Below are 20,542 nucleotides of genomic sequence, written 5' to 3' on the forward strand. Positions count from 1 at the left end.
GGTATCATCTCACCTGTTACAATGGCTATTATAAAAGACAGAAACATAACGTTACCCCATACTATGTACAATTTTTATGTTTTAGTTTAAAAAAATAAACAAAAAAAGAAAAAAAGACCAAAAAATAACAAAGCTGGTGAGGATGCAGAGAAAGGGGAACTTTTATACACAATGTTGGTGGGAATATAAATTAGTATAGCCATTATAGAAAACACTATGGAGTTTCCTCAAAAAAAATGAAAATGGCAGGATGGTACATGCTTGTGATCCCAGCAACTTGGGAGGCTAAGATAGGAGGATCACAAGTTCAAGGCCAGCCTCAGCAACTTAGCAAGTCCCTGTCCCAAAATAAAAAACAAAAAGGACTGCGAATATAGTTCAGTGGTAAAGCACCCCTGGGTTCAATCCCCAGTATCACACATACAAAAAACAGAATTACCATTATGATCCGGCAATCTCACTACTGGGTATATATCCAAAGTAAATGAAATTGCTCTCTCAAAGGGATACTTGAACACCCATATTTAATGCGGCATTATTCACAATAACCAAAATGTGAAATCAGTCAAGATGTGCTATGACAGTTGAACAGATGAACACAATCTGATATATATATATATATACACAATGGAATGTATAGATGAAATACTGTCATTTGTGGTAATATGGATAGAACTGGAGGACAATATGCTAAGTGAAATAAGCCAAAAACAGAAAGACAATTTATTGCATGTTCTCATTCTGAGGAAGCTGAAAACATGGATCACATAGAATTAGATTATAAAACAGAAGTCACTAAAAGTTAGGAAGGGGAAAGAGGGAGAGGGCAAAAACAGGTATCAAAGCAGTTAGATATGGGAATTAGTTCTAAAGTCCTATAGCATAGTAGGGTAACTAAAGTTTATATAATTCACTATATATTTCAAAATAACTAAAGGATAAAATAGAAATGATAATATTTGAGGATAATACCTTGACTTGATTATAATACATAGTATACATGTTTCAAATTATAAATCTATACCCCATAAATCAGTATAAATGTCAATTTAAAAAATTGGGGATGGGGTTGTAGCTCAGTTGGTAGAGCATTTGTCTTGCATGTGTGAGGTACTGGGTTCAATCCTCAGCACCACACAGAAAACAAATAAACAAATAAATAAAATAAAGGTATTGTGTCTGTCTATAACTTAAAAAAAATACAGAAACCAGTGTGCTGAGCCTGGTGCTGAGAATTAAAAAAAAAAACAAATCTCTGTTTTCACGAAATTTACAATATAATGGTGTAATAAAGACAATAAATAAGATAAATAAGCAAAATATGTAATATATTAGAAGGGTTAAAGACAAAATTTAAGCAAAGAAGGAGGAGAGAGTATTGAGGGAAAGAAAGAGTACCATATTAAGTAGTTGGGTCATTTAGGGAAAAATCTTAAAGGAAGTGAAAGGGTTAACTATACAGTCACCAGCAGAGGAAACAGCAGGAACACAGGCAAAAGGAGTGAGGAGAGTTCATGGAGAAGAACACAGGACACACAGATGCAGAATATGATCCCATACATACTAGAAAGTGCTGATTCAAACTAAAGGACTGCTCCTTATATGACCACAATGGTCTCTAATATGACCACAATGGCTGCTCTGCTAGATACTGCCAGAATCGGGCAAAGGTGGAAGCAACATCATGCTCTGAAGATATCCAGCAAGATTTTTAAAAAAAAATTTTTTTTAGTTATACATGGACACAATACCTTTATTTTGTTTATTTATTTTTATGTGGTGCTGAGGATCTAACCCAGGGTCTCTCACGTGTGAGGCGAGTGCTCTACCACTGAGCCACAACCCCAGCCCCAATCCAGCAAGATTTAATGTTGTTTAGGACCTAGACGGTAGTGAAATACAATAGTCCTCCCCCAGTCCCATCCTTAGTTTCATGTTTTGCAGTTTTCATACCTGAGGTCAAGTGTGGCCTGAAAATATTAAATGGAAAATGCCATGAATAAACAACTTATAAGGTTTAAATAAGTTTTATTATAAAACATTAAAATTGCTCTATTTTATTATTAATTATTATTGTTAATTGGTTAATCTATAAATTAAACTTCACCACAGGTATGTATGTATAGGAAAAAACACAGTAAGTACAAATCTGGGTACTACTTGCAGTTGTAGGCATGCACTGGGGACCTTGGAACATACCTTCCAAGGATCAGGAAGACTACTATATTTAAATTCTGGATACCACATAAAGAGAGGTAAAAGGATTTGCTCACAATTGGAGGTACGGTGACAGAGAAAGAGGATAAATTCAGGTCAACGAGAATAGTGTTGCCATGTAGTAAAATGGGAAAGACTATATAAGGAGCAGTCCTTTAGTTTGAATCAGCACTTTCTAGGTGCCAGGCAGTGTGCTAGGACATTGTAGAGATAACAATGATGCAACCTCTGACTTTAAGGAGCTCACTGTCTAGCAGAAGATTAAGAAGAATGTGCAGATTCATTATTATCCAGTAGAGTAGACTCTTGTCTACTAAGAACTAAGAACTATACTATGGTAGCACAATGACACCAGCAGGTAGTAGATATGAGAAATAGGGAAGGATTCCTGAAGAAGCAGCAACTCCGAATAAAAGCATGAGTAGGAGTCAGTAATTTGAAATAAGCTTAAGGAAGTCTGTTTTATTATTATATTATTATTTTAGTCTGAGGATTGAGCCCTGGGTTGTTTACCACAAGCCACATCCCCAGCCTGTTTTATTTTTTTATTTTGAAACATTCTCACTAATTTGTTTAGGGAAGGCCTCACTAAATTCCTGAGGCTAGCTTTGAACTTTTGATTCTCCTGCCTCAGCCTCCCAAACTGCTGGGATTACAGGCATGTGCCACAATGCCTGGAAGTAAGTCTATTTAATTAATTAACTAATTATTAGTATTAAATTAAAACATTTAAATATATGAAGACACTATTGTATTCATTGGTGTTTTTCTTTTCCCTTTAGTTGTAGATGGACACAATACCTTTATTTTGTTTGTTTTTATTTTTATGTGGTGCCAGGGATCAAACCCAGTGCCTCATGCAAGTGCTCTACCACTGAGCCACAATCCCAGCCCCTCATTGGTATTTTTCATTTCCAAAATATTCATTAAAAGGTTAAAAATGAGGGCTGGGGCTGTAGCTCAGTTGGTAGAATGCTTGCCTAGAATATGTGAGGCACTGGGTTTGATCCTCAGCACCACATAAAAAGAATAAAATAAAATAAAGGTATTGTGTCCATCTACCATAAAAAAATACTTAAAAAAGAATGAGGTCTTGTTGATAATATTTTGAAAAATGAATTTATCTCTAGTGCCAAATAACATATTGAGATTACAAATAGTCTTGTGGTCTAAATTTGTTTAAACTATAGTCTTAAGTTCTTATGTTGTAAAAAGAAAAGTTCATATATGGTGACTTCAACCAAAAAGCCTATCAAAGATAATCGTAAAACAATGTAGCAACCATATAATCCAAAGATTAATATCCTCTAAATGGAATGTATCTTTTTCACTATTTGGTTGTGATATACTAGATACTGGGGAAGCAATGATGAAAGAAGTAGAAACATTTCTGGCCCTCCAGAAGTGTGCAACCTTCTAGGGAATACTGGCATTGAATGAGTAATTCCAGGCATAAGACAGACGTTTACACTTGGGGAGCTATCCTCTTGTAGAGGGATGAGATCTAAAATTTTTTTTTTTTTTTTTTAACTCTCATCCTATTATAAGGGCACAGGGAAAGCCTAGGAAATAAATAAACAAAAGCATGAAGATGGCAAAGCTGAAGGGGAGCCGTAGCTTTCGATTTGGATAAGACAACTTCTCCAAATCTTCTAAGACTTCAGGTGCTTTCAAAAAGTAAATAAGATTTTATTTTTGCATATTCCTTTGTTTATATACCTAGACTTGAAATTAAGCTAAAAATCAGGACACGAGACCCCAGAAAACTCACAATCTAATTTCAAACAACCAAAAAAGTGCTTAGAACCTAAATGGGCAAAAGATTTCAACAGCAACAATAGCTCAGAGAATGTATGTTAAACCTCAGAATCCTAAGAAAATAGGATAAACATTATGTATCTGAATGTATTTAAAATAAGTTGCTGATTTAACCACACCAAAACAAGTTTGCTGATTTTAAGATACCTTTATGCCAGCCCTTCATAATGTCAGAGATCACTGCTCACCAAGAGGGAGCAGCCCAGGAAACAGAAACAGCATAAATGAAAATCTCACACATTCCTTTAATGTTGATAGAATTTCAGAGTAAAATAGGACAAAAATCACAGCAATGGAACAAAGCACTACTTTGTTTTAAAACTGCTCATGTGCTTTGTCCTTTGACACCTTTGTTTAGACAGAAGCCATTTCATTAACTATGGTTAGATTCTCAGTCTACTGATACACTCAATGACAATATTCTTATAAAGAACAGCCAACTATAAGTCCTTCCTTGGGTTTCTTTTCTGTGCTTTGTAAATATGTACATCTTTTTCAGGATTGTAGTGAACCTTACTCCCTGTAAAGGAATGGAGTTCCTACTAAATGGCTTGGCACCAAGAAGGAATCGGTAGTTAGCATGAGAGGACACCTATACCATAATGCTTCACCACAGCAATTGATACCACTAGCAGAAGTGGGCTTGGGAAAAGACAAAATTCACTTTTGGTAAGCACAGAACTCAGTGAACAAAAATAAAAGAACATGGGCATACTAGTATTGGCCCATTGGTCACAATTGCATTCCTTTTCCCCTCCCCTTGAATCACATGGTTGGTTTCTCTGAAGCTATCTAGGGACCCACTAATAGTCCTCTTATTAGCATAAACTAGGGTATGGTTGAAAGGGGCTCATTAGAAATAACAAAAGATACTACCACTCATTAGAAATAACAAAAGATACTACCACTCAGGAAATGCCAACGGTTTTAGGAGCTGTGCCAAACACCAAGGACAAAGTCTACATATATGTTATTATACCACAAAAAGGACTTCTACAACTCAAGAACAAAAAAATCAATAACCTAATTAAAAAATGGGCAAAGGAGCCAAACATGGGGATGCAAAACTGCAATCCTGGCTACTTCAGAGGCTGAGGCAGAAGGACTGCAAGTTCAAGGCCCTGCCTGGGCAACTTAGCAGGACCCTGTTTCAATATAAAATTAAAACCAAAAAATGGTTGGAGGTATAGCTCAGTGGTAGGGCATTTGTGTAGTATTCATGTGACCCTCTGTTCAAGTCCTAGTACTGGGGGTAGAGGAGAAGGGCAGAGGACTTGAAGAGATATTTCTGCAAAAAGTTCATGAAATGTTCAATATCAGAAAAAGGCAAATCAAAACCACAATGAGTTATCATTTTATACCTATTAGGATGATTACTATCAGAGAACAGAAAATAACAGTGTTGGTGAGAATGTAGAGACATTAGAACTTCTGAACTACTGTTGTTGGGGATACAAATAGTATAACTGCTGTGGAAAACAGTATGAAGGTTCCCTCCAAAGGTAAACATAGAACTACACAAAATTCAGCAATCCCATTTCTGGGTATATAGCCCAAAGAGATACCTGCACACCCACGTTCATAGCATTACTATAAACAATAGCAAGAGGGGGAAGCAACCCAAGTATCCATCAACAGATGAATGGATAAACAAAACGTGATATATATATATACACACAATGGGATATTATTCAGCTAAAAAAAAATGTCACATATTATAACATGGATGAATGTTGAAGACATTATACAAAGTTAAATAAAAAGACCATTACTATATTGAGTCCACTTACATGAGGTACCTAAAATAATCAATTCTTAAAGACAAAAAATAGAATGATGGTTACAAGGGGCTGGGGGTGGGGGAGGGGGTGGGGAGAAGGGATGTGAAATCAGGTCTGTAAGACAAAAAAGTTCTAGAGCTATGTTTCACAATAATATGAATACATTTAACACACTATGAACTTACTTAAATGGTTAAGAAGATAAATTTTATGCTATGTGGTTTTCTATCACATTAAAAAAATACATCAGTGGGATTGGTGTTGTGGCTCCTGATAGGGCACTTGCCTCACAGGCCTGAGGCACTGGGTTTAGCACCACACCAAAAAATAAATAAGTAGATAAAATAAAGATATTGTGTCCATCTACAACTAAAAAAATTTTTTTAAAAACCCACATCAGCAAACTGACTATACTCTTTGTAGCATTACTTTGTGCTACAATAATCTCTTCAGAGGACATATGAACCACAAGATAAATATTAAAACACAAAAACATTTTGTACCCAGAAAACCCCCGTTACCTGCAACAAATCCAACTACCAGATCTTTTCCAGTGGTAGAATGTTGACCTTTGACCCAGACTGCTTTGAGACTATTAAAAGTGTAGAAATAGACAAAATTGGAGCAGCAGAGACTGGAAATAACTGGAAACCACCCTCGATATGGTGCAAGGCTGAGGGAAAAATACAATAGGCAGAGTAAAGGTCATGGAAAAAAGCCATCAGAAACTGCCTGAGAAGTCCTAGCAAAGTCTGATGTCACTCACACAGTCTCAAGGTTCACTTCACATTATAAAGGACTCCAAATCACATACATATTTTATATTCTGAAGGATGTCCAAATCAAGAAATTCTTTTTAGCATTAATAATACCAAAGAAAAACCACTAAGACAATGTCTGAGCTACTGATTTCCTCCTTCAATTGTCTTTAGTAACATTAGTATGTAAAATTAGAGACAATTTTACCATGTCTATTAGTTGACATAGCATCATTCACATTTTATTATGGGCAATAACATTTAAAATTAAATAATTACAGAAAATAAGTACACACAAATGATGAGGGCATGTCATAAAGACAAGGGAACCAGACTGAAGGGGCTCCAATTGGCCAAATCGGGGACAATTTGAGCCCTGAAGTAATAAAGTAATCAACTGTAAACCACTGAAAAAGTAGGAATTTATGGGTCCATACTAATAATTAATTACTTAATAAAAGTGGGAGGAGGGGCAAGCAGTAGAACAATAGAATACAGTAGAACACCAAGATGAATAAATACGGAAGCAATATTGGAGTTAGAAAATCATCATTTTAAATTCATGGTAAATTCAAGGTAGAAATTTTGGCAAAGAACAGGATATTTGCATTTGTCTTAAATATCTCCTCAAAAACTGCTTATATTTGCAAGAAAGGAAATAAACAATTATACAATGCCTAAATCAAATGTAAAAAATCATAAATAACCAATGGAGCAGGTAGATAATATATGACTCCAGATGTGATATCCTGAGAAAGACACTATACCAACTACACATTCCATTTGTTTGTTTTTTAAAGAGATAAATTTTTGCCTTGTTGTTCAGGCTGGCCCTGAATTCCTGGCTTCAAGTAATCCTGCTACCTCAGCTTCCTGCCTCAGCCTCCAGGGTAGCTGGGACCTCAGGTCCATGCCACTGGACCCAGTCACCTATTTGCTCATTATTCTGACCAAGAGTATATAACCTCAATCTAATCACTGAAGAGATATGAGGCAAACCTGAAATAAGAAACATTCTATTATTATTATTATTATTATTATTATTTTTGGTACTAGGAATTGAACCCAGGGATGCTTTTCCCCTGTTTTTTTTGTTTGTTTGTTTTGTTTTGTTTTTTGACACAAGGTCTTCCTAAGCTGCTGAGGGTCTTGGTAAATTTCAAGCTGGCCTTGAATTTACAATCCTGCCTTGGCCTGCCAAATCACTGGATTATAGGCATATACCATCATGCCCACCTTTGTGTGTGTGTGTGTATGGCGGAACTGTATTCTTTTTTTTTTTTTTTTTTTTTAATATGAATCTTTTTTGTAGATGGACACACACAATGCCTTTATTTTTATGTGGTGCTGAGAATCGAACCAGGGTCCCACCCGTGCTAAGCGAGTGCTCTAGTGCTGAGCCACAATCCCAGCCTGGGAACTGTATTCTTTGAAAGTGTCAATGTCATAAGGGTTAAAACTCTTTGATGTTTGTAACTTGTTTTTTTTAAATTTGAATCTATTTATTCTTTATCTTTTATTGACTTTATTATTTTTTAAATACACGATAGCAGTGGAACGCATTACAATTCTTATTACACATATAGAGCACAATTTTTCATATCTCTGTATATAAAGTATGTTCATGCCAATTTATGCCTTTATAATAATGTTTGTAATTTATTCTCAAATAAATCTGAAAAAATTTGTGTGGTATGTGTGTGTGTGTATAATAAAAACAAGAGGGAGGAAGAAGAGTATGGGCACAAATGGTAAAATAATGGGAAAAAAGAGTAACAACAGTTGAATCTGGGTTCTTTGAATCAATTTTAGTTTTGTAACTTTAAAATTATATCTAAATAAAAACTTAAAAAAATAAGTGCTCAATCTACCTGAGTGAGTCCAATAGAAATGAACTAAACAATTATTATCTTTGGTTTATTATTAAACAAAGCACTGGTTTCCTGGAAGACTCCATGATCAAGAATCAAACAGCTGGGACTGGCAAGATGGCTCAGTGGTAAAGCACTTGCCTAGCATGCATGAGGCCGTGGGTTCAATCCCCATCCCACATTAAAAACAACAGCAACAACAACAATGGTTAAAAAAAAAAAGAATAAAATGGCTAACTACTGATCTTTAAGGAACTGAAAGCAGCACACACTTATAAGACAGGCAATTACAAATTTATAAAACCTTTCATGAGGGCTATGAGAATGGAGAATTTATGTGTATTGGAGGCACAATCTCCTGACAAGTTGCTTTGTTTAACAAAGTTGTGAAAATGAGATGGTACTCACAGGCCTTCTTCTTTAATGATTTCCAGGAGCACCATGTGTGTAGTTTTGGACTTTCTTTTCTCATCAACTACAAGACCAGAGAATATACAGGTAAATTTTGAGAATATTATTTCCAGAATCAGCAAGTTTCACTAAAAATGCCATTCCACTGAGTAGTCTTTCATCTGATCCTTTTTGAGTTCCCTAGTTTCTCAGATCCTTCTGTGGTATCCCTGTGCTAAATCCCCAACTATAGATTCCTTGAATTTCATCCATTATTCATAAAGTATTTTTAGTTCAATTCCTAGCTTCCAAAGTGAAGATTTTCAAAGATTTTATTTATTTCTAAATAAAAACTTTAAAAAATAGAGCAGAAATTTATCTCATATTTTATACAGCTCTTGGTTTTTAAAAGTAATATACATATTCTTATTTTTTAACCCTAACACTTTATAAAACAGAGAGGAAATAAATAATTATCTTCCTTTTACAAAAGAGGCTACAGACACAAAAGCAAAGTCAGAATTAAAACTCAAGTTTCCAATGTTTCAGGCTTGTGCTACTTTGTTTCCTTATCTTAAAAACAAAGAAATTTTAAAAACTCTTAAGAAAAAAGCTCTGTTTTTCCTGCCATTCTCACTGAAAATAAAACTCCCTTCAATTGACTTCAAATTTCCTACCCATACTTAAAAAACAAATGGAGAACATAAATATATATGGTAATTAACCAATTTCCTAAGAATTGTGAAAATGAGATGGTACTCACAGGCCTGTATGTACCAGGTAGTGGTACATACATACACACAGGCCTGTATGTACCAGTATGGCTCATGAAATAGCAAATTAGAAAATCCTTAATGAAGGTAATCTGACAGTAATATCAATATTACAAACTCATTTACCCTTTGATCCAATAATTCCATGTCTGGGAATTTATTCCACAAAACTGACAGAAACAAACTGGCATATGAACATTTCTATTCTTATATCATATTTGTAATAAGCACCCAAGTATCCACAGTAGGGGAAGGGTAAACAGGCTATGGTGCATCCATGCTATGGAATGCTCTATAGCTCTAAGGATTAAGAAGTTCCTTAAGTGCAGATCTGAAAAGTCTTTAAAACATACTGTTAAGTTTAAAATTCAAGATACAAAATAGTATGTAAGGTGTACTTTTTGTGTAAGTTAGGGAGAAAATTAGGATTATATATTATTCCATAAATAAAATCTTCAGGGCTATTCAGAAAACTAGGAAAGGCTACCATTACTCAGTCTCAAGGTTCACTGCTACTCTACAGTGGACTCCAAATCCTAAACATTCCTATTCCCTTTTTCTTCCCCCTCCTTCCTTCTTCTCCCTCCCTCCTTTCCTTCCTTCCTTCCTTTCTTTTTCTTTTTTGGTACTGAGGATTGAATCCAGAGGTGCTTTACCACTGAGCCACATCCCTAACTCCTTTTTTATTTTGAGACCAGGTCTTGCTAAATTGCTGAGGCTGGCCTCAAATTTGTCATCTTCCTGCCTCAGCCTCCAGAGTCGCTGGGATCTTGCTGTACTGCCCAAGCTGGCCTCTGAACTCCTGACTCAAGCCATTCTCTTGCCTCAGCCTCCCAAGTATTGGGGACTACCGGTGGTCACTACAACAAGCAGTGCTCCCTCTTACATTCTGAAGAACATTCAAATTGAGAAATTTTTTCTAGCATTGCTGATTCCAAAGAAACAACACAAAATCAATGTTGACTATAATAAAGAAGAAACAGGGTAAAGGCAGACAAGAGTGAGTTTTCTGTGTACTATATACCATTTTATTTATCTTGCCTTTTGAATTACAAAAAATTAATGCCTATACAAAAACTCTAAATTGACTCTCCATTCTGTTTCCTTTGAAAAATCAGATGGTACTGGGGGTGTTACATTTGCCTAGTATGTGTAAGGTTCCATCCCCAGCATCCCCAAAAAAAGTTATACGGCTTATTAGAAAAAATCGTAATGATTCAAAATTATGCAAGCCCATTCAGGTTCTCTCAGATTAGAAAATGGCTAAGGCTATGACTCATCTATATATGATCTTCGGCTAATTAGGAAACAACAATGATGACCAGCAAAGTCAGTGAAAGCAGACTTCTGTGGGATCTCTACAAAAACAGAATCTCCTTACCTTAATAAAGAATTCTAAAGAAATGTTTGCTTCCTAATACCAAATGAACAGAAATATAATTAACACTCACCCTGAAGACGAAGTCTAGCTGTGTCCAAGGGAAAAAACACTGTCATTGCAGTCACACTTCCCTGAAAAGTTTGAAAGAGGTTTTAGCTATTACAGTATCACAAACACAATGAGCCACAATTTCTTTTTTTTTTTTTTTATTTCTTTTTGCACAGTACTGGGGATTGAATCCAGGACCTTTCTAGGCTAGGCAGGTGGTCATCTCTGAGCTATATCCCCAGAGGTTTTCAAATTTTATTGAGACAGGGTCTCATGAAGTTGCCCCAGCTGGCCTCAAACTTGTCTTTCTGCCTCAGCCTCCCAAGCAGCTAGAATTACAGGAATGCACCACACCAGGAGCAACAACTTTTATTTTCACTTTATTTATTTATTTATTTATTTAGGAACCATGGATTGAACCCAGGGGTGCTTAACCACTGAGCCACATTCCCAGCCCTTTTTATTTTTTTATTTTCAGACAGGTCTCACTAAGTTGCTTAGGGCCTTGCTAAATTGCTGAAGCTGGCTTTGAACTTTTGATCTTCTGCCTCAGTTTTCTGAGTTGCTAGGATTACAGTTGTGCTCCACCACCCCCGGCAGCCACAACTTTTAAATGAACAAAAGCTCATTATTACAAATTGTTCAAACCAAATTTTCAGTGAACACATAATTTTTTTTTTTTTTTTTTGGTACTTGGGATTGAACTCAGGGGCACTCGATCCGATCACTGAGCCATATCCCCAGCTTGATTTTGTATTTTATTTAGAGATAAGGTCTCACTGAGTTGCTTAGCACCTTGCTTTTGCTGAGGCTGGCTTTGAACTTATGATCCTTCTGTCTCAGCCTTCTGAGCTGCTGGGATTACAGGTTTGCACCACGATGCCTGGCTGAACACATAAAATTTTAATCCATTTGGATTATCTAAATTAAAATTTAGATAATTTAAAATTTTTACTGTTTTATGCTTAAACAATATAATTTAATTTTCCAGACAAGATCTCATTTATCTCTCTGATACTTAAAAAGAAAATGTAGTAAGTGGTAAATGGATTTTAAATCTTTTGCAGGTTAGTTGCTGATACCATGAGCACTCTTATGCCCTCCAAAGCTGAAATATTCAGTAGTTAAATAGATACACACTTCTATTTTCTGTGCTTAATCAATATATTCACCATAAATTAAAAAGGCATGTAAGAATCATACTATTCTTTTAGAGTTTTGAGCTGGGTTCAGTGGTATACACCTGTAACCTTAACTACTCAGGAAGCTAAGGCAGGAGGATTCCAAGTGTGAGGTCATTCTGGGCAATTTAGTGAAATCCTGTCTCAAAATAAAACAGCTGGAAGTATTGCTCAGTGGTAGAGTCTTACATGCATGAAGCCCTGGGTTCAATTCCTAGTACTGAAAAGAGAAAGAAAGGAAGGAAGGACAGACCCCAAAATAGTTTTTTCTTTGTTGGTATTCTAAATAAAATACAATATATAAATTTTCCCAAGGTAATGCAATAACACAAATTATCAGCCTTTCCATTCATACGACATTAAAACAGACAAAAGAACAGAAGCACCTATTTAGGGATGAAATTATACACATGAATCTTCCAGTTCAATTTCTGGTTTTCAACCCAGATGCAACCCCACTGGTGTACAGTCTCAGGCATAAAATCAAGTTTTAGGGTGCCGGGGTTGTGGTTCAGTGGTAGAGTGCTCGCCCAGCATGCATGAGGCACTAGGTTCAATCCTCAGCACCACATAAAAACAAAATAATGTGTCCACCTAAAATGAATAAATAAAATGAAACTAAAAAAAAAATCAAGTTTTATGTCAGTGATCTAACAATATTTACATGTAATATTTTAATCATAGCAACTAGAAACTGTGTGAACTTTAAAGATAAGTGTGAAAATTTGCTGGACGAATAGGTCAGTTTGGCCAGGGGCAGTGGAGCACATCTGTAATCCCAGCAGCTCAGAAGGCCGAGGCAGGATGATCAAGAATTCAAGGCCAGCCTCAGCAATTTAGTGAGGCCTTAAGCAACTCAGTGAGACACTGTCTCTAAATGAAATAGAAAAAGGGTTGGAGATGTGGCTCAGTGATTAAGAATCCTTGGGTTCAATCCCTAGTATGCCCCCCACCAAAAAAAATAGGCCATCTTGCTTGACAAGAGAAAACATTATATTATTATTATTATTATTATTATTATTATTATATTAGTATTCTATGAAACTCAGATAAAATGTTACCTCCTCTTTCCCATCAGGCTACAAGGTTGTTCGGCTCCCTAGGTTCTCTCTTATAGCACTTAATATTACAGTTAAATCTAACAATTCTTCTATGTTGTGAGAATATTCGTTCTGTATATTGGCACATCATAGATTCTCAATTAAACATTTATTTAACTCACTGTACGTTTAGTTATTTATGCTTTTTTTGATGACTTCAAAATAAATGTTTTTTTCTAGTAATAACTGGATGATACTCAATGTCTTAGGAAACAATGGCCCACATAGACCGCCCCCCCAAATTTATAAATCCATGATTCCTGCATCTTTGCTCACTTTACAAGCAATTTTCAAGAAAAATGGGGCTCAGAAGTCAGAGAAACCTTATAGTATTTCTTAAAGCTGTGTGATGAATGCCTGGTCGCGTGGTACTGCATGATTATGCAGTATACTGCCTGGATAGGTCATCTCCAGGCCTACAAAGAGCTTTTTAAATAATTTGGCCACTTCCATTTCTCTTCTCTGCCAACTTTAAAGAGAATTCCTAACTTAGAAGCTATACCTAGTGAAACACCGAGAAAAGTCAACAGTCAGCTTATTGGTTTATTTACCTCCTTGAAAACTGGCATACAAAAATTCAAATCAATAAAATGAAATAAACTGGGCATGGTGACTCATTTCTGTAATCTCAGAGGCTCAGGAGGCTAAAAGGTTTGCAAGTTTGAAGCCCCTCTTAACCATTACTGCAAGTGAAACTTTAAAAGATTACCAAAGTTGGGCATCTAGGTTGGTTCCACAGTTTAGCTACTGTGAATTGTGCTGCTATAAACATTGATGGGGCTGTGTCCCTGTAGTATGCTATTTTAAGTCCTTTGGGTATACACCAAGGAATGGGATAGCTGGGTCAAATGGTAGTTCCATCTCCAATTTTCCAAGGAATCTCCATACTGCTTTCCATAGGGGCTGTACCAATTTGCAATCCCATTAGCAATGTGTGAGTGTGCCTTTTCCCCACATCATTAACAACACTTATAGCTGCCATTCTGACTGGAGTGAGATGAAATCTTAGAGTAGTTTTGATTTGTAGCACAATTCACAATAGCTAAACTGTGGAACCAACCTAAATGCCCTTCAGTAGATGAATGGAAAAAGAAAAGTGGTATACATACACAATGGAATATTACTCAGCAATAAAAGAGAAAAAATCATGGCATTTGCAGGTAAATGAATGGAGATGGAGAATATAATGCTAGGTGAAAGCTAATCTCAAAAAAACCAAATGCCAAATGTGTTCTCTGATAAAAGGAGGCTGATTCATTGTGGGGTTGGGAGGGGGAGCATGGGAAGATCAGACAAACTCTAAATAGGGCAAATGGGTGGGAGTGAAAGGAAGCGGGTACAGGGGTAGAAAAAATGGTGGAATAAGATGGACATCATTACCCTAAGTACATGTATAAAGACACAAATGGTATGAATATACTTTGTATACAACCAGAGATATGAAAAATTATGCTCTATATGTGTAATATGAATTGTAATGCATTCTGCTATCATATAAAACAAATTCGAATAAAATTTAAAAAAAAATTTCTGTAAAACTTGAAAAAAAAAAATTACCAAAGACAGGGCTGGGGATATAGCTCAGCTGGTAGTGGGAGGAGGAGGAGGGGGGGGGAGGAGGGGGAGGAGGGGGAGGGGGAGGAGGGGGAGGAGGGGGAGGGGGAGGAGGGGGAGGAGGGGGAGGGGGAGGAGGGGGAGGAGGAGGAGGAGAAATAATAATAATAATGAAAATTTTTTTGTGGACTACTCTGAAGACAAAACATATAGTCCAGTGTAGTGTATGTCCTGAACTTGTTAATAATGAAATGTATGAAAATATGCCCCTTCAAATAAACAATTTTGACTATCTATCAAAATGTACTCCAAATCCTTAAAGTAATTTTAAAACAGGGGCATTTGTACATCAGAGACTTGCTATATTTGTCTCTTAGCCAAGCAAACACAAAGATGTCTTTTTATAAGCAGCTGTTACCTGAAGCAAAATATTTAATACATATATGAGTTTTATGCCAAGCTGTATAAGCACATGATTTTTCAGAATTTGAATTAAATTCCTCTTAACATAAATACTCAATGTTTTTTCCCCTGAGGACTGTTAGCACTCATACAAAATTAGAAGGCACAAAAGTCTAAGATAATAACCACAATGTACAACACTTGTGCCAGAGAGGTGTAAAATAAATTTTTAATTTTAAGTCCCACAGAATTAGAACCACGTGAGTGGGAGTTCTATTGTTGACAATAATTATAATTTCTAAACACCCTCCTAGTTACCAAAAATATCTTTAGTTATAACATTCTGTCTCCTCCTTGTGCATTTAACCAGTTTGTGTTGAGAGAACAAGTTAATTGCAACACAGCACTGGCACTTGGACCAATGGAGTCCCTTCAGCGGGAAATGAGCAGAGTAGGGCTTGCATGTAGTGGGCAGCCTAAAGCCAGAGTGTTGGAGTCAGGGTTAGAGCCAAGCTCTCCTTGACTCCTACCTAGTTCTAGTACTTCTAGTCCTACTCCAGTTCTCAACCTTTCTTCAACCAAGAGACATATGAATTTTAACTTCACTCTTCTCTTCCACTCATAAAAGTATACAAAATAAACACACACAAAACAAACAAACAAACAAACAACAACAAAACAAAAAAAACCGGGAAAACGAAATAACCCCCTAGTAGTAGCTACATCCATTTCCTATGCATTGCATCTCTATATAATTTTTTTTTTTTAACAAAAAGCATGTGTTTGTTTTCGTTTTAAAATGGGAGAAAAGCAAAATCTCTTCTTGCATCGAAAAAAGATTTAATTTGTAGAAAATTGTATATACCAGGGCTGGGGATGTGGCTCAAGCGGGTTCGCTGGGTTCGCTCCTCAGCACCACATAAAAAAAATAAATAAATAAAGATGTTGTGTCCACCGAAAACTAAAAAATACATACTAAAAAAAATTCTCTCTTTAAAAAAAAAAAAAAAAAGAAGGAAAAAGAAAATTGTGTATACCAAATAACAGCACAAAAAGACATAAAACAAGGATGGACCAAACTGAAAGGTGAAATAGACTAATAATCATGGTGGGAGTTTTTTTTTTTTAATTAGAATTATTAGCACATATTAATTGTACAAAATTATGTTTCATTGTGATAATTTCACACATGTACACAAAATACTTTGATTATAAACATCCTATTACACTCTTATTCCTCCCTTCCTCCGGTTCCCTTTTGCTTCCCTAATGGCCCCCCTTCTACTTCGTACCCACTTTCCCCCCCCATTACATTTTACATGAGCAAAAACATGAGATACACGTCTAAGTCTGGTTTATTTTGGTTAACATAATGATCAACAGTTCCACACATTTTCCTGAAAAGTACATGATTTCATTCTTCTTTAAAACTAGATAATATTTTGTTATGTATAACACATTTTCAAAAAAAATTTCAGGGGCAGGGGGCAATACTGGGGTTGAACCCAGGGCCTCATATATTCTAAAGCAAGTGCTCCATGTATTCCTATCCCAAAAAGTAAGTATTTTTTAAAAAGACACCAGAATAAGAGAATTGATATATCCCAGGGATTCTCAAAAGTATTATATATTAATAATATAATAATTATTTAACTAATTAATACTATTTTAAATTAATATATTAATATAATTAATATGATATATATTAATATTATATGTTCTCAAAGTATATTCAGGAGATCCCTGAATGTCCCCAAGACCTTTCCAGGACTCTGCAGCATCAAAATTATTTTTATTAAGAATTATTTTGGCCAGGCACGGTGGCGCACGCTTGTAATCCCAGCAGCTTAAGGAGGATGAGGCAGGAGGATGGCAAGTTCAAAGCCAGCCTCAGCAACTCAGCAAGATCCTGTATCCAAATAAAATATATAAAGGGATGAAGATGTTGCTCAGTGAATAAACACCTATGGGTTCAATCCCTGATACTAAAAAAGAAAAAACAAAAAAAAGAATTATTAGGAAAGAAGAACTATTCGCCTTTCTTTTTCATTCTCTTACTATAAGATGAAATTTTCCAGAGATTACAACAATGTGTGTTGTATGAGAGACTGAATACAGAACCAGATGAAAAGATTCAGCTATCTTCTATTAAGTCCAATATTTGCAACTATAACATGAGGCCACTTTTCTCAATATTTTTTTGGAAAATATAGTTTAAAAATATGTTAATATGTAATAGGCTTAATATTTTTAATGAATAAATATTTCAGTGATTTCAGCTTTAATATCTAATAAATATTGTTATAGCCACATAAACAAAAGCTCTTTAGAGTGTGCAATTTAAGAATATAAAAGTGTCCTGTGACCAAATAGTCTGAAAACATACCATTAAACACAAAATCATTACTAACAAACTTCATTATCTTTAAAAAATTATTAGTTTTTTTTTAGCAATCACTGCTAATACACCTTTCATCTTATTTTATTATATCAGTGTGACATAAAACAGCAGTTGACATCATACTACCTGAGTTGTCCAATGTCTTCTCCAGAAAAATTCTTTAAAAGGCACATAACTTATAAGAAGAATAAATACAGCCTTTAATCAATACCTTAGAGACAATTATTTATTAGGTTTTTTTTTCCAAAACTTTTTTTAGTTTTCGATGGACCTTTATTTAATCAATTTACTTATATGTGGTATTGAGGATCAAACCCAGGGCCTCACACATGCCAGCAAGCGTTCTACCACTGAGCCACAACTCCAGCCCTTATTATAAGAGTTTTTTAAATGAAGGTGTGATAATGTGATATAGTAACTATATATTTGGTCTTTATCCTAAGTTCCCCCCACAGAGGTCCTTGTTAAAACCCTTATTAATTTTCCTGAGTGAAGGAGCATGTTTTGTTATAATACTGGTTATTATAACAAATATAATACCTCAAGGTATTATAAATAATAAATAAAGTCTTAAGGGTCTGGGGATGTGTCTCAGTAGTAGAGCACTTGCCTCAAAGAAAAGAAAAATATCACATCTTAGTTCCTTGGTCCAGACACAAGGACATCTAAGTTCCTTGGAATCTTCAAAGTGTTAAGTTTCTTTTCATATGCTAACCAGATGCCTGCGGTCCCCTAGACAGCTTGAGCTTGGTCACCAGAAAGACCAAGGCATGATAAGAGGGTTGGAACTTTCAGTTCTACTCCACAACCTCCAGGAGGAAAGAGGAGCCAAGGATTGATTAATCACCAATGGCCAATAATTTAACCAAAGATGCCTATATGCGGCCAGGTGGTGCCCGCCTATAATTCCAGCAGCTTGGGAGGCCAAGGCAGTAGGATCTAGAGTTCAAAGCCAGCTTCAGCAATTTAATAAGACCCTAGGCAACTTAGTGAGACCTGTCTGAAAATTAAAAAAGGATCGGGGATATGGCTCAGTGGTAAAGCACCCCTGGGTTCAATCCTGATATCAAAAAGTAAAAATAAAAACAAAAAAAGGATTTAGAGACACAAATGATGAATGTCTGAGATAATAAATTTGCCAAAGATCCTTATCTGATTATTACACATTATATACATGTACTGAAATGTCACACTGTACCTACAAATATGTACAATTACTGTCAATTTAGAATACAAAATATACTTAAAAATGGTTTAGAGAGCTGGGTGTGGTAGTGTATGCCTATTATCCTAATGATTTAGAGGCTGAGGCAGGATGGAGGCTGAGGCTGGCCATAAGCAACTTAGAGACCCTTAAAGGGCGGGGATGTAGCTCAATGGTAAAGTGCCCCTGGTTCAATCCCGATACCAAAAAAAAGTTTTGGATTTCAGGATTGTAAAACATTCCTAACTTCAAGGGACAGAAGCTCCCATGCTGAGGACACTTTGGGACCTTAACCTATGTATCTCTTCATCTGGCTATTCATCCGTATCCTTATCAACTGGTAAATATAAATAAAGTACTTTCCTGCCTTTTATGAGCCATCCCAGCAAATTATCAAACACAAGGAGGGGGTTATGGAAACCCCTGATTCAAAAGTTTTAAGTAATAAGTAAGGGAGACCCAGGACTTGTAACTGGCTCCTGGACTGGGGAGTCTTGTGGGACTAGGCCCTTAACTTGTGGAATTGAGACAGAGACCACCATAGAGATAAATGTACTTCTGGACCTTAATTCAATGGCCTGACAACCGTTAAAGGATAGAATAATTTTTTTTCCTCTGCTCTCCCATCTTAACTTATAGCTTGTTAGGAATTAAAAACTTGGTGTGTGCCTTACCTAACCCCTTAAACTACCTTATTATCTTCTGAGACCACGATGCTCTTACCATGACATTCCCAGGACAAACAACACAAAGGAAAAAACTTTGAATTTGCCATGAGAATGGCAAATTCCCAGACCCCTGAACATGTTACTTGCCATGATTTGTGTTCTCTCTCATTTCCCACCTATGTGTTCTCTTAACAGTTATAGCAATTCACACCTATCACAAGACAGAGATGCTTATACAGAATGTGGCCTGATATTAAAAACTTATGTGCCTCCAGGATGATAAGTTTGCTGCTCTCATAGGGGCGAGGGGTGGGGGGAATGACACACCTTTAAAATGTACCTAAGCCAGGTATTAATGTACCTGTAATCAGAGCAACTTGAGAAGGTGAGGCAGGAGGATCATAGATTTGAGGCTAGCCTCAGCAACATAGGGAGATCCTGTATCAAAAGAAAACAAAAAAGGGCTGCGGATGCAGCTCAGTGGCAAAGTACCCCTGGGCTCAATCCCCAGAACCACACACACAAAAAAGAAATCTTAAGGCAATTTTCATTCCTCAAACTCAGCCCCTTCCCTTTGTTCAGAAAGCCATGCTGACACTCTGGTCAGAACTAAAAAAAAGAAAAAAAAAAGAAAAAAGAAAAAAAGCCTTGCCTGTATCTTCTCTCGCCTCATTTGTTTTCCATTCTACTGTCATCAACTCAAAGTTAGCATATTCAGCATCAGAAGCTGAGGTTAACTTTAGGTAGGTAGTGTCAGAATTGAACTGAACAACCATAGTAGAACAGAAAGACTAGGTAATTGATAAGAACATCTAATAGGATGCTAAAAGATGAAACAAGTGTGAGAGTGGAACTGAGTTAACATTCTGGAAATTCAAATGCTACTATGGTTAGAGTATAGAGAGTAAATCGATTTAAGAGTACAATCACAGGCCAGACATGGTGATATACACCTGTAATCCTAGCTTCTCAGAAGGCTGAGGCAGGAAAATCCC

General features: G+C 36.0%; 1 protein-coding gene across 3 annotated transcripts in view; it reads right to left on the bottom strand.

Annotated features, from left to right (window-relative positions):
• Slc25a17 (solute carrier family 25 member 17) overlaps positions 1-20,542 on the bottom strand; it is a 58,745-nt gene that overhangs the window by 13,949 nt on the left and 24,254 nt on the right. For 2 of the 3 annotated variants that reach the window (XM_046429582.2, XM_058574251.1), the window contains 3 exons: positions 11,060-11,120; positions 8,854-8,920; positions 6,338-6,489 (listed from right to left, as the gene is read on the bottom strand). In XM_046429582.2, the coding sequence (XP_046285538.1) occupies positions 6,338-6,489; positions 8,854-8,920; positions 11,060-11,120 (280 nt within the window). Of the gene's footprint in view, positions 1-6,337; positions 6,490-8,853; positions 8,921-11,059; positions 11,121-19,908; positions 19,934-20,542 lie in introns of those variants that run through there. The other variant, XM_058574250.1, reaches the window with a different exon arrangement.

The sequence above is a fragment of the Marmota monax genome, unplaced genomic scaffold (assembly GCF_021218885.2).
Source record: "Marmota monax isolate L192 unplaced genomic scaffold, Marmota_monax_Labrador192_F-V1.1 WCK01_AAM20220418_F8-fsc00051, whole genome shotgun sequence".
Taxonomy (NCBI): Eukaryota; Metazoa; Chordata; class Mammalia; order Rodentia; family Sciuridae; genus Marmota; species Marmota monax.